This window comes from Balaenoptera physalus, assembly GCF_965194825.1.
Source record: "Balaenoptera physalus genome assembly, chromosome: 16".
Taxonomy (NCBI): Eukaryota; Metazoa; Chordata; class Mammalia; order Artiodactyla; family Balaenopteridae; genus Balaenoptera; species Balaenoptera physalus.
The window spans coordinates 87938828-87952827 of record NC_138898.1 but is presented as its reverse complement, the minus strand read 5'-3'; the positions used below and the strand labels follow the sequence as shown (position 1 = coordinate 87952827).

Below are 14000 nucleotides of genomic sequence, written 5' to 3'. Positions count from 1 at the left end.
TTTCTGACTTACTTCACTCTGTATGACAGACTCTAACTCCATCCACCTCATTACAAATACCTCCATTTCATTTCTTTTTATGGCTGAGTAATATTCCATTGTATATATGTGCCACATCTTCTTTATCCATTCATCTGTCGATGGACATTTAGATTGCTTCCATGTCCTGGCTATTGTAAATAGAGCTGCAATGAACATTTTGGTACATGACTCCCAGCAATCCCACTACTGGGCATATACCCTGAGAAAACCAGCGGAATTTTTATTAGGCTGATTCACTCTGGAATCTAGTTGGCATTTCCCGTTTTGCTGTGGCCTAACGGTTCACCAAAATATGTTCAGTTCTCCTTGAGACGAGTCTTGCAGATGCTTTTGATTTTTTAAAATAAATAAATGACAAATGAACAGTCACCGCTGTATCCGCAAAAAGTAAACATTTGGATCAGCGTCCCTGCAGACATCCGATTCTTACACTAGCACCCGAGTCTTGGCGTGAGAAGTGAGAGCGCTGACTCGTCGGGTGTTCAGGTCTCGAGGATAGTGGGGCTGAACCGCGGGGAGCAAAGGCCGGGGTCGACCCCACGTGGGGGCTACCCAATTCCTTCCGCAACGCCGCTCGCAGAACAGCCCACCACGCGCCAGCACCTGGGGTGCGCCGGCGCGGGACCAACCCCCCTCCTCGAAGGGGAAGGGGAGGGGGCGGGGCCTGCGCCAGGGCCCGCCCCCTCAAGCGCCCGGAGGGCGGGCAGATCTTCCTCCTTCCGAGAGGCTACTTCCGGATCCGGTGGCGGCTGCTGGGAGTGTATAGGGAGGCGGCGCTTGGGTGGCGGGAGGGTTGCCTTGCAGCCCGCGCGCGGCCGGCGATGCTGGGGGGTATCTTGGGGGCCCGGGAGCGCGAGGCGGAGGGCGACGCGGCAGGGGCTGTGCCTGCGCCGCCTGCCATCGACTTCCCGGCCGAGGGCTCGGACCCCAAGTATGATGGTGAGGGACCCGGAATGCGGCGGCGGCGGCGGCCCTCCCCGCCCCCGTCCACCTTCATTCCCGGGGCTGGCAGGTAGCTGCGAGGTTCGGCCCAGGACCTGGACAAGTTCGTCTGGATCCGGGCTTGAACCGGGACCCAGCGGTGCCGTATGGGGGCGGCGGGCGGGCCGTCTGGGTTAGGTGAACTCGTGTTGAAACAGGTGTCTGCAGCCCGGTCGATCGTTTACATTTCTGTTCCTTGGTTTCCTCTGCAGACTCGGGGCTGCGGACGTGCTGGGCTGTTTTCCAGCTCCTGAGCCCCGGGGTGTTGTCGGGCGATGAGCTTGAGCTTTGTAAACTACTGGAATGGAACTCTGCAGACCCTATGCGCTGAACAGTTTGGGTTAAGAGTTTTAATTTGTAGCTTCTCTCGTCTTTTGCTTCACTAATCGCGTAGCTAAAGACTTCTCATAGTGAGGCAGTATGGACATCATCCTCTTCGGTTAAAAAAAAAAACGCCCGAGTTTTCTTGAGGCTTTTGGTTTCTAGGAGATAGGGTTAAGTCGGCAAAGTCAGTCAAGTTATTCATAAAGCGAGAGGTACTTACAGCATTGAGTCTAACCAGTTCAGAGTATCTAATGTTTTAATGAAAGTGCCATCGGCTCTTTAGCTGCAACCAGTTGTTTTGGCAAAAAAAAAAAATGTTTTTTTAAATTGAACATGAGCGTGATTTGGAGAACTTTTCCAAACTTGCAGTTGGTGTCAGAAGGGAGGGAGGTTTCATGTGGACAGTCTACCCTGTAACATTTGTAGTTGGCTAAGCCCTTGCAGACATCAACATAAGAATTGAGAGTGAGCATTACAGCATATAATTATGAGCAGAACTAAGATTAAATAGGGGCCAAAATGGAGAGAGTCTGGTATGTAACGTCTGCTCAGTTTAGATATTGGACAACTAAAAATAGGGGAGTGGGGAAAGCATGTATTTAAAAAGTTTGGTCTCCGCAGTAAATATATTGATGATGGTAGTATAGGTATCGATATTCTGTAACCCAGTATCAACAAATATCCCAAGTTCTCAGAATGTGGTCTTTTTTTTTTTTCTTAGTAGATGAACACTTAAAAAAAATTGAATTATAGTTAATTTACAATGTTGTGTTAGTTTCAGGTGTATAGCAAAGTGGTTCAGTTATGCATATATATTCTTTTTCAGTTTCTTTTCTATTATAGGTTATTACAAGATACTGAGTATAGTTCCCTGTGCTATACAGTAGGTCCTTGTTGTTTACCTATTTTATATATAGTAGTGTGTATGGACTTTTAATTAATTTATTTTTTGGGTGCGTCGGGTCTTAGTTGCGGCATGCGGGATCTTTTCGTTGCGACACGCGGGCTTCTCTCTAGTTGTGGCGTGTGGGTTTTTTCTCTTCTAGTTGTAGCATGCCGGCTCCAGGGTTCAGTGGGCTCTAGTTGAGGCGCACGGGCTTAGTTACCCTGCGGCACGTGGGATCTTAGTTCCCTGTCCAAGGATCGAACCCACGTCCCTTGCATTGTAAGGTGGATTCTATACCACTGGACCACCAGGGAAGTCCCTGTATGGCCATTTTTTAAATAAAATTGTGCCATAAAAAATGAATACATTGGGCTTTCCTGGTGGCGCAGTGGTTGAGAATCTTCCTGCCTATGCAGGGGACACGGGTTCGAGCCCTGGTCTGGGAAGATCCCACATGCCGCGGAGCAACTGGGCCCGTGAGCCACAACTACTGATCCTGCGCATCTGGAGCCTGTGCTCCGCAACAAGAGAGGCCATGATAATGAGAGGCCCACGCACCGCGATGAAGAGTGGCCCCCACTTGCCGCAAATAGAGAAAGCCCTCTCACAGAAACGAAGACCCAACACAGCCATAAATAAATAAAGAAATATGCTTGTACTTTGCAGATTTGAATAAAAAAAAATTATTAAAAAAAAAAGATAAAAAAAAATGAATACATCGATTCAAGGAGGTTTTTACTATGTGGTAGTTCGAATAGAATGATTACAGAGAATACATGTTGAGTTGAAGCATGAAACAAATATTAACATGTTGCAGGGATTTAAAGGTGCAAGCCAAGTTGAAAAGGTCTTAATTTATTCCTTAAATTCTTTGATTTTCATCCTTATTACTACCTACAATTCTTGATCTTAAAGAGAAACAAAAACAGACTGTGAGGGCGATTTAAGTAGGCCCTTAGCACAAGACAGTTGTAAGGTAACTACTTTTTAATGGACAAACTGATTTTTTCCACATGTGTCATATTATAGCAGCTCAATGATGCGTAAAGCATTATGTCATAGAAGTCCCAGCTGTAAACAGGCAAGTCTGTCTGTTCTGTAACATTGTGATAAGGTTTTCTGCAAACCGAAGATTATTCTGGAAGGGAGTGATCGTCGATAAGCTTCTAAAACTTTCCTCCTCCTTTGGTTACTAATAATGCTGCCGCATTTACGTATTGCCTTTTCTTCCAAAGAAGCCCAGAATGTCCAGACATACTTTATCTTTTTATATGAAAAGTTAGGTCTGTGAGAAATGTAGTTTCATTCCTAGACTTCAAACAATAGGTAGACGATTTCTCGACGGTCGTCTGTATTGATGTGAGGAGGTCACTCTGCCTGCCAATGGTAGCGTCAGAAAAGTTGCAACCTAGATGTAAGTAACACCTGTGTTCTCTAGCACCTCAGCCTGCAGGGAGTCTCCATCAGCCTTTGATCAGAGTTTCCGCATGTTTTTTTTTTTCCTGTGGAACAGCACGGCATTAGAAGGAGGGCCGACAGTAAGCCCATTGTCAGACTCAATCATTTTCCTTCTTTCATCTGACACACATGTTTTCACCTCAGGTTAATTCTACAGGTTCTTTAATTTAATAATGAACCATTTGGATCATACTTTGCTCAGGAGGTTGACTCAGGTCATCCCTTCCCTGTTTGTCTTACTCCCCTCCTTCTTGGCAGAATTCTAGAACTCTAATGCACATCGGGTGTAGATACCATTTCCTACTCTTTAATAAGAGAACTTGACCTCACCTTTCCTTTTAGCCACTTAACCTCTTCCTTTTCTCATGACCAGAACTGTGAAATGGGAAGCTTTCAGCCTCAGCCTTCGTTTCCTTTCAGTTTTACTCCTTCCTGCATTTGGGTGTCTGTCCATTGGTCTTTTTTAAAGTTGTCATTTTCTTGATTTATTAGGTTCAGTTGACTCCACTGAGCAACCATTCTTTTTTGTTTTTTATTAAAAAGTAGAATTTTCTCATTGTAGAAAATAGGAGAGTATAAAAATAGGAAAGTGTAGAAGCAGAAAGCCCTCCTAAAAAAATCTCACCGCTGTTGACAATTCAGTACTTAAAATTTTTTTTCACATTACAGAGTATGTTAAAAATGTAGAAAAGCATGAAGAAGAAAATTAGAAAAACCATAATCTCATCGCCCAGAGATTACTGTTTGTAATTTAAATATACAAACATTACATTTTGGCTTAGCTAGAGACAATTTTTTGGGTGAATTTTGCATTTAAAACTGTTTGTCAAAGAAAGGTATTCTGAATGGATTCAAGCTTTGTCTGATTTCGTCGTCCAGATAAGATAAAAATTTAGAGAAATCATGTGCAAAATTTAAAGGCATAAAGGAAGAAGAGGGGAAAGTGTATTTATTCACATCTCTGAGGAGAACTCACTGCTAATAATTTGGTGTATTCATTTGCAAATACTTCCTGAGAGTTGCTGTATGCCAGGTAGATGCCTAGATATGAAGGATCAAACAGGCAGACTATAAAATAGCTGCTCACTGTAATTTCACTCTTTTTGTAGCCTCTGTCATTGAAAACACAGGGGGCAGAGATTTCTGTCTGTTTTGATGTTTCCATTCTTTTTGTGTGTGTGTACATTTATATAGATATAAAATAAATATATTTTAAAATCGTGATCGTAAAAATTTTATGTTGCTTTTTATTTTTTATTTTTATTTTTTGGCCATGCCTTGCAGCTTGCGGAATCTTAGTTCCCCGACCAGGTGTTGAACTCAGGCCCCAGTAGTGAAAGCTCAGAGTCCTAACCACTGGACCACCAGGGAATTTCCTTATGTTGCTTTTTAAATGTGAACTTTTATTAGCATTTTCTTGTGACAAATTAGCCTTTAAGAATGTTATTTTAAGACCATCACATTCTGTACTATCATATATTTAGTCTTCGCTGTATTGGTGGAAAACAGATTTATCTTTTTTTTTACCATTAGAAATAATGATGGGTTTGACGTGTATACACAAATCTTTGTTAATATCTGATTATTTCTTTAGAATAGAGCCACAGAAGTAGGATTTGTTGGGTCAAAGAAAAATATTAAAAGAAGTTTTGATACGTTTTGCTAAAATGATAACCAGAAAGGTTGCATTGGTTTGTATGAAACTATCTCCCTCACCTTCATTGTGTTACTGTTTATGGCCTGCTTCTTTGACTTGATATAGGATTATTTATGATTATCTTTCTATACACCATCATTTATAACAACTACATAGTATTCTATTATATGTGCATAACTTGTTTAACAAATTTTTAATACTTTGTTATCCTGAACACCTTGTACATATATAGTTGTTGTGCTTTGTTTAATTATTTCCTTGGTTTATGTTTCCAAAAGTAAAGTTTTGCACACGTGAAATTCTACAGTGTATTGTCAAAGGTTGCAAACACCCCCTTGTGTTTGAAAGTATCTAGTTTTCTGTGCCCTTAACAATACCAAGGATTCCAGGCTTTAAATAGTTACCAGTCTGATGGCAAACTCTTGTACTGTGGTTATTTTAATATGTATGTCATTACTTACTAGTTTTGTTAAGACTATTTGAATTTTAATTGTGCTTCATCTTCTTACTAGCTTGTAAGAGCGCTATATAAATTTTATTCCCTTTTTCTTGTCATGTACAGTAAAGGTATCTGTACTGTATCTGATTTTGTGATTCATATTTTAACTTTAAGATGTCTTTACATAGAGAAGTTTTTACATGGCCACATTTTCCATTCTTTTTCTTTCTCATATTCAGGCAATAAGTATTCATTTAAAATGAATAGCACATCTCCATTCATGCAGGTCTTTTTTGGGCCACCTACAGGTCGGAGAGGTGAATTGGTGAATGAAGTCTCGATTTCAAAACCTCTCTTCCAGGACCTTTAGTAGTTGATAGAGAAGTGTGGAATAAAATGTTTGGAATGGGGCTGATTTTAGAAGGTGTAGGATACCTGGGCCCTGTTTCCACAGGGCATTTCCAGCTGAATGGGTCAGCAGCTCCTGAGCGTTTGAAATTCCTCATCTTTCCTCCAACAGCCCCTCTTACCAGTTTTCACTCTCGTTAACCTCTCCTTCCTCTCATTCCTAGTGTTTTAAATCCTGACCAGTCCATTTCTTTCTTGGTATCTCTGGGACCTGTCCTTTCCTCCACGTTTCTGTCACTTACCTGCTTTATAGGCTCACCCTGACTTCTTGTTGACACTTTTTTTTTTTTAATTTATTTATTTTATTTTATTTTTTAAGTTCATTTTTGGCTGTGTTGGGTCTTCATTGCTGTGCGTGGGCTTTCTCTAGTTGCGGCGAGCGGGGGCTACTCTAAGTTGCGGTGCGCGGGCTTCTCATTGCTGTGGCCTCTCTTGTTGCGGAGCACAGGCTCTAGGTGCGCGGGCTTCAGTAGTTGTGGCACGTGGGCTCAGTAGTTGTGGCTCACGGGCTCCAGAGCGCAGGCTCAGTAGTTGTGGCGCACGGGCTTAGTTGCTCCGCGGCATGTGGGATCTTCCCAGACCAGGGATTGAACTTGTGTGCCCTGCATTGGCAGGCAGATTCTTAACCACTGTGCCACCAGGGAAACCCCTTCTTGTTGACTCTTGGCATGTCTCCTTCCAGGCTACCTATCACGTGTCCAGAACAATTTCCTCAAACATGTTTCCTGCATTGTGTTTTCGGCCTGTTAAATAACGTATTAAACAGTGCGTGAGAACTTAACGACTGCCAGCTTTAAGTGCCAACTCAGCTGTCTGCTTGGTCTTGTTCAGTGGAAAGAGGATGGGCTTGGGAGTCAGTCTGATCTGCCTGCTAACTTGTTCCTTAACCTCTCAATGAGATCAGTGTCTGCATCTGTAAAATGGGAATGGTAACATAGGGCGTTTCGGGAGGATTCGATGAGATTGTGCATATAAAACACCTGGTCCATAGTGTGTAGCTCAGAGTAAAGATTCCGTTCTTCCTCCCTTTCCCTTTCTTTGCTGCCAAACTTCTTTCTCTCTGCTTCTCGAAGGAAGGAAGCCGTCCTGTTCCTGCTTGCTTGCTTGCTTGTTTGCTGGAATATTTATTTGTTTCTACCTTTGTACACATCATCCCTAACCAGAGCTTCCTCCCTTCCCGAACTGGCATCTCTCTGCGAGTCCTTCCAGACTTCCAGAATTCAACTCAAAACTCAATTCCAGAATGTCTGTCTTGATTAACCCCACTCACCTTAACTACTGTTTTGCTTTTTATTTCCTTAAATTTAAATAGTGTGTTTTCCTAATTAGAATATGCTGTTTTGTCATTATGAGATATGTTTACCATTTCTTAACATTTTTTTCCTTTTTTAATTTGCAGAATCTGATGTTCCCGCAGAACTCCAGGTGCTGAAAGGACCCCTACAGCAGCCGACCTTCCCTTTTGCAGTTGCAAACCAGCTATTGCTGGTTTCTCTGCTGGAACACTTGAGCCATGTGCACGAACCAAACCCGCTTCGTTCAAGACAGGTGTTTAAATGTTAGTAAGAATAAATTAACCTTGCTAAATAAAACTTGTAAAATTACTCTGTTGTTTAACGCTGTCAGTCTGAGAAGCAGCTGGTATATAAAAATTTGAGATAAGCCTTAGTAGTACATCTTGTAAATTTATTTTATGTTTTCCTTTGGGTAATTCCTTATGAATATCATCCCTGGGGACCCTGCAAAAGATTAATCGCCACAAAATTGTGTGTATTTAAATAAATAAAAGGTAGTTCTTTTTGATTTATAAGTGATAATTCATACAATTTTCAAAGATCTCTTACGGTTTAGTTGGTGACCAGGTACGTGAAAATCCCAGGTATTGATTCGGAACTCGTTTTTGCCCAGAGCCCTGGAACGGTTGTGTTTTGTGTCGTTGAAGGAAACTGTTTGCCTCTACACATTGAATACTTCCGACACCAAATGTGTGGGGCTTTCCTCCCACGCGGACCAGTTCTCCTGACACCAGCTGGGTGTCTTACAATCCACTTCCGACACTATCTCCCTGGAGTTGGTGTCAGATCTGGCAGGTTAAGGGCTCAGTCCTACAAGACTGTCCTTATTTCAGATGCCAGTCGAAAGTAGGAGGTCCCTAGGTTCTCAGGTTACCCACACTTGTGTCTGACTTGGCTCCAAATTGGGGGTTCCCAGTGCCCCTCCTCAGGTTTGATAATTTGCTATAACAGCTCGCAGTACTCAGGCAGACACTTACTTTTTTTAAAAAATAAATTTATTTATTTATTTATTTATTTTGGCTGTGTTGGGTCTTCGTTGCTGCGCGTGGGCTTTCTCTAGTTGTGGCGAGCCGGGGCTACTCTTCATTGCGGTGTGCGGGCTTCTCATTGTGGTGGCTTCTCTTGTTGCGGAGCACAGGTTCTAGGCGCACAGGCTCAGTAGTTGTGGCTTGCGGGCTCTAGAGCGCAGGCTCAGTAGCTGTGGTGCGTGGGCTTAGTTGCTCCGCGGCATGTGGGATCTTCCTGGACCAGGTCTCGAACCCGTGTCCCCTGCATTGGCAGGCAGATTCTCAACCACTGCGCCACCAGGGAAGCTCGAGACACTTACTTATGCTTACCGGTTTATTATAATAAAGGATATGATAAAGGATACAGAGGCACACAGGGTGAGGTCCTGAGGGTCCAGAGTGCTCTACCTTCTGTCCCCACAGAGTTTGGGTTCCCCACCCTCCTGGGAAGTGGATGTGTTCACCCACCCTGTACTTTAGGGATTTTTTATTGAGGCTTCATCACATTGGTGTGCTTGATTATTAATTCAGTCTCCAGCCCTTCTCCCCTCCCTGGAAGATGGGGGTGTGAAGTGGAAAGCTCTAAGCTTCTAATCAAGGCTTGGTCTTTCTGGGGACCAGCCCCCATCCTGAAGTGACCTAGGGGCTCCAGCCACCAGTCATCTCATTAGCATACGAAAAGACTCATCACTGGAGACTCCAAGGCTCTGAGAAGCTCTTGTGTCAGGAACTGAGGTCAGAGACCAAATATTAAGACAAAAGATCGTCCTAATACCCCTATCACTCAGAAGATTATAAGAGTTTTATAACTGTGGAGCTGTGTGTCAGGAGCCCGAGACAAAGATCAAAATAATCAGCAGCAGCCGACCCAGTGTTGAAAATGTTTATTCCTGCCATAGGTTACTTGTCTGAGGAGCAAGCACAGAAATGAGTAGAATTACAGATTATGGCATTTCTGGTTCAGCTTCAGAGGTGGAACTCTTGAGTAGCCCACACCACAGATTCTAAGTGTCTTTTCTACCAAAAGTCTTCCCAAGTCTTGTTTGGTGTTAGAAAGCCTTAAACTTACAGATACTTCTATGTGATCTTAGAAGAATATAATGTTTTTAGTTAAAGGTAATTATCATTTTGATAAGCTTCATGGGACATAAGAAGTGGTAAAAAATTTATTTGTCCAGTATACACTTATTTTCTTGAATATGTGTTGGGGGGGTTGGGTCGCACAAAAGGGGTGTTCTGTAGGTTCCAAACCCGGGGATTATTTTCTGGTATAGAGACGCAGATTATAATGCTTTTAATATAGTACTCTTGGTCCTGATTAAAGCAAAGCTGTGAATCTTGCTGGTTTTAAGATGTTTTAAAATTCCTTATATACAGCCTTTTTAAAGCCCGAACTTTAAGACAAAGTTGGTTATTTTTTAAAGAGAAATGAGACAGTGTTAATATCATTATTACCTTTTACTTACTGTTTCCCTCTTCTGACTATGAATTTCGGTTTCCTTTCTTCCTTCGTGTCATGGTGTTCAAAATAAAGGATATTTAAGTAAATGTTTTTGATGTGGTTTAGTTAGTTGACAATCTAAATGGAGAGTTTTTCACATAGAATTTTCTCTGTAGTACCTGTATTCCTTGAATGAGTAAAAACCAAGCACTTCTGTAGAAACTTCTTTTTCTGAGCAGCCTGGCCTTGTGACTTGAGACTTGAGACTTGACTTCCTCCCTGGTATTTGGTCTGTACACACATCTCAGATGTGCTCTTTGTATGTTGGTTAAGGATATTCCATAATTGAAAACAACAATTCGTATTCACTTTTGTTGTCAGTTCTAATCATTTGTTTCCATTCCTGCCTTTTAAATTTTTATTTATTTATATATTCTACCCCTCCCCCTCCTTTTTTTTTTTTTTTTCCTTTCTTGCCTTTTTTAAAAACAGAGCTTAGTACTTTACTGACTGACCAAGCACAGTAAACAAATGCCTGTAGAATGTAGAGTGTCAGATAAGAAATAACAGATGAGCCCCCGATCAACAAGGGTAACCAATCATTCCATCTCTTCAGAGAATCAGTCCCCAAGCTGTAATGTGTGCGTCAACATAACTTTTTTCTTATAGAGGCTATTATGATGACTCTTTATTTTCTGTGTGTTCTTGAAAATTGCCATCTCATCGATGGCCTCTCTAATAATTGTTTTCCATATTTTTTTATAGTACTTTGTCAGACCTTTATCAAAATGGGGCTGCTGTCATCCTTCACGTGTAGTGATGAGTTTAGCTCCTTGAGGCTACATCACAACAGAGCTATTACGCACTTAATGAGGTCAGCTAAGGAGAGAGTTCGTCAGGTAAGCACTAAGAAATGTACTTGGAGTGTGATAAAGACATTCTCATTTCAAGAGAACTGTATTTTAAAGCATTCTGAAATCCTGATTATAACATAGGTTTAATGTTAACTCCCATTTGTTTATTCAACAGATGTTTATCGAATGGCTGCTATGTGTTAGGCTCTCTTGTAGGAGCTGGGGTTCAGGCAGTGAGCAAAATAAAAGTCCCTGCCCTGGGGCGGGGGTGGTGGTGGTATGAATTGGGAGATTGGGATTGACATATATACACTAATATGTATAAAATAGATGACTAATAAGAACCTGCTGTATTAAAAAAAAAAAAGTCCCTGCTCTCAGGGAGCTTATGTTCTGACAAGCGGGCAGTAAACAATAGAAAAAGAAAAATACATGGGGTGTTAGGTGGTGGTAAGTGTTAAGGAGAAACATATAAAGCAGTGAAGGGCATTAGAAAATGTTGGGAGGGGCCATGTAGCGTGGCAGGTAGGACCTCGCTGAGACAGGAGCAAGGAGCTGAGGTTGAGGAATGAATCACGCGGAGGGAAAGCATTCCAGGCAGAGGAGCAGCTGTGTGCTGGCATGTTTGTGAGGCTGACAGGCAGCCAGTGGTGGAGGTTGGAGTAAGCAAGGGGGCATATGGGAGAGGCGGGGCCGAGGGGCAGATGGAGATGGACCGTTTTAATGTCTTTGGTTTTCACTCAGTAAAATGAGAAGTGCTGCAGGGTTCTGAGCACGGGAGTGACATAGCCTGACTTTAACGGGTTCTCCCCAGCTGCTGTGTTGAGAATACATAGAGGAGGGGACTGAGGGCAGAAGCAGGGAGACACGTGCAGTCATACAGGCACAAGGTGCTGGGGGCTTGGAACGGTGACACGGGAGCAGTGGTCAGTTTCTGCTTTTATGTGAAAGGGAAGCTGGCATTGTTTGCCGGTGGCAACTCCTTGGTAAATCTCAGCTTTGTCCTTGGATGGCAAGAATATAGCTTTTTCATGGGTGATCTTTTAGTTAAGAGAAAAATGTCTTCAATTGCAAACTCTTAAGTAATATTGAAAAAGCCATTGGGTGGGTGTGGTTTTTTTTTTTTAATATTAGTTTGAGCATTTATACTGATCTAACATTGAATTTTAATAGATTCCTTATTCCATGAAATTTTCAAAATGCTTTTTAAAAATAACTTTTTGATTTTAGGGTCCTTGTGAGGATAATTCTCATATCCAGAAGATCAGGTATGTGTTGAATACTTTCTTGACTATGCAAGGAGTAAACTGATCCAAAAGAAATCAGGATTAAGAATTAATCCTGAATTAATCAGAAATTAGTAGTGGGGTTAAAAATAACGTAGTTAGGGTAGTTTATGAAAACTAAAAACATTGTAAGATTAAAAACTTTTTAAGATTTGCTAAAAACTTTGTAAGATTTCTCATTCTCTCTTTGACCACCCTTCCCCCACAATTCCACGTGGATTCCATAAGCCCCACTCTTAATTCAGAGCACTGACATCCAGTCTCTGTCAGGGGAACACCACTGAATTTCGGCTGTATGTAGGAAATGCTTGTTTAAAATCTGTAACTGGTCTGAATCATTCAGAAATTTAAAGTAAACTTATCACTGAGCTTAGCTACTTAACTCCTGCCTGTTAGTCATCCTTAGGATTCCTGTTAAAACAATAATAATAAATCATAATATTAACTTAATAATTATTAAAACAATAATTTCTAATTGGAATACTAATTACTGATAAAATACTTAAAATTAATGATCCCCTTGCTATCTCTGTTACACTATTGATTTGTTAATTATCAAATGTTTTCTTCATAGAGAATGAAAACTTTCATTTTAGCTCATCCTTTCCAAATTATCACAGTTTAGTGATAAACGAGTTTTGCCAGGTTAGTAATACAGTGAACATGATCTGTCTTAGAACATTTCGGTTCTCTCATGTTTGGGGATTGATTGATTGATTGTGTTTAACTTTCAGATCAAGGGAAGTAGGCTTTGAAGCACAAACTTCACGTTACTTGAATGAATTTGAAGAGCTTGCCATCTTAGGAAAAGGTGGATATGGAAGAGTATACAAGGTGGTTTTCCACATATTTGTTTTGACCCCCTACTCTAAACAATGTATTTGCAGAAGTTGTTTTCATTATTATTATTTAAAGTGCTCAAAGGAAAATTCCTAGAAATCATGTATGTTTACTTTTAATTTAGATTTGTCATTTACAGGAACGTGGGCAGGTTTTAATTTTTTCCTAACCACGTTGGTGATTTAGGTGGATTCTGGAAACTTTGAGTTTTTGTTCTTTAGTTAATTTTTATTAAAAAATGTATTAGTTGAAAAAGTTTTGCTGCTGTGTTTTGCACATAGCCTTTTTGCTAACATTCCCATTCTTCAGACCTAGAGATTCTAGGAGTTGGACTGTCAGTACAGTTGGAAAAACTATTAGTCTAGTTGACTACAGCTGACTTCCCTGAACACATAGTAAAGAGGATGCATAAAGCGTGGAATCCAAACCACTGGACCGCCAGGGAATTCCCCAGGACGTGTGTCTTTAGCTTAATTTTATCTCTTTGGCTAGTTTGGATTATCTAAGGTCAGGTTAAAAGAACTTTCTTTATTCAGTTGGATTTAATGGTACAATATACTTTGTCTTTTCCTCTACTTTTAGGTCAGGAATAAATTAGATGGTCAGTACTATGCAATTAAAAAAATCCTGATTAAGGGTGCAACTAAAACAGATTGCATGAAGGTATGATTTAAAACATTTACTTATTTTGAATAATTGAGTATTTAGGTCCTTTTGAAAGAGTTTGTGCGTGTTTGTGTGTATTTGGGAAATACTTGGTGGTATGGATTGCAGTTTGCTCGGAATGGGTTACCGTAAAATAAACATCAAGATTAAATTTTTATTTGACTTAAATTTTTTATAGGCACTTTAGGTTGACCACATTTCAGGGTCATTGCTGGGGAAATTAATTTTTTAAGTAAACTATTCATATACAATATATAACAAGCTTTTTATGAAAAACACAGGCGCTCAATTCAGGTCCAGGTCTTCTCCCTGACATACTGTGTGGTCCCAGGCAAACAACCTAGTCCTCTAAGCCACTTCTGTCTCCTGCCCTTGAAATAGTGGTGACAAGAATGGTTTTATTTACCTTGGAGGTC

The 14000-nt window shown here is 41.1% G+C and overlaps 1 protein-coding gene across 5 annotated transcripts in view; it reads left to right on the top strand.

Moving 5' to 3' along the window:
- The first annotated feature begins 775 nt into the window (after positions 1-775).
- Positions 776-14000, top strand: part of EIF2AK1 (eukaryotic translation initiation factor 2 alpha kinase 1) — a 30420-nt gene continuing 17195 nt past the window's right edge. For 2 of the 5 annotated variants that reach the window (XR_014254784.1, XM_082429972.1), the window contains exons 1-6: positions 776-981; positions 7595-7753; positions 10704-10837; positions 12023-12060; positions 12813-12912; positions 13501-13581. Coding sequence is in view for 4 of the 5 variants with exons in the window: in XM_082429972.1 (XP_082286098.1) it covers positions 864-981; positions 7595-7753; positions 10704-10837; positions 12023-12060; positions 12813-12912; positions 13501-13581 (630 nt within the window). In the remaining variant the exon portion in view is untranslated. Of the gene's footprint in view, positions 1055-7594; positions 7754-10703; positions 10838-12022; positions 12061-12812; positions 12913-13500; positions 13582-14000 lie in introns of all 5 variants that reach the window. The other 3 variants (XM_082429970.1, XM_082429973.1, XM_082429971.1) reach the window with 2 other exon arrangements.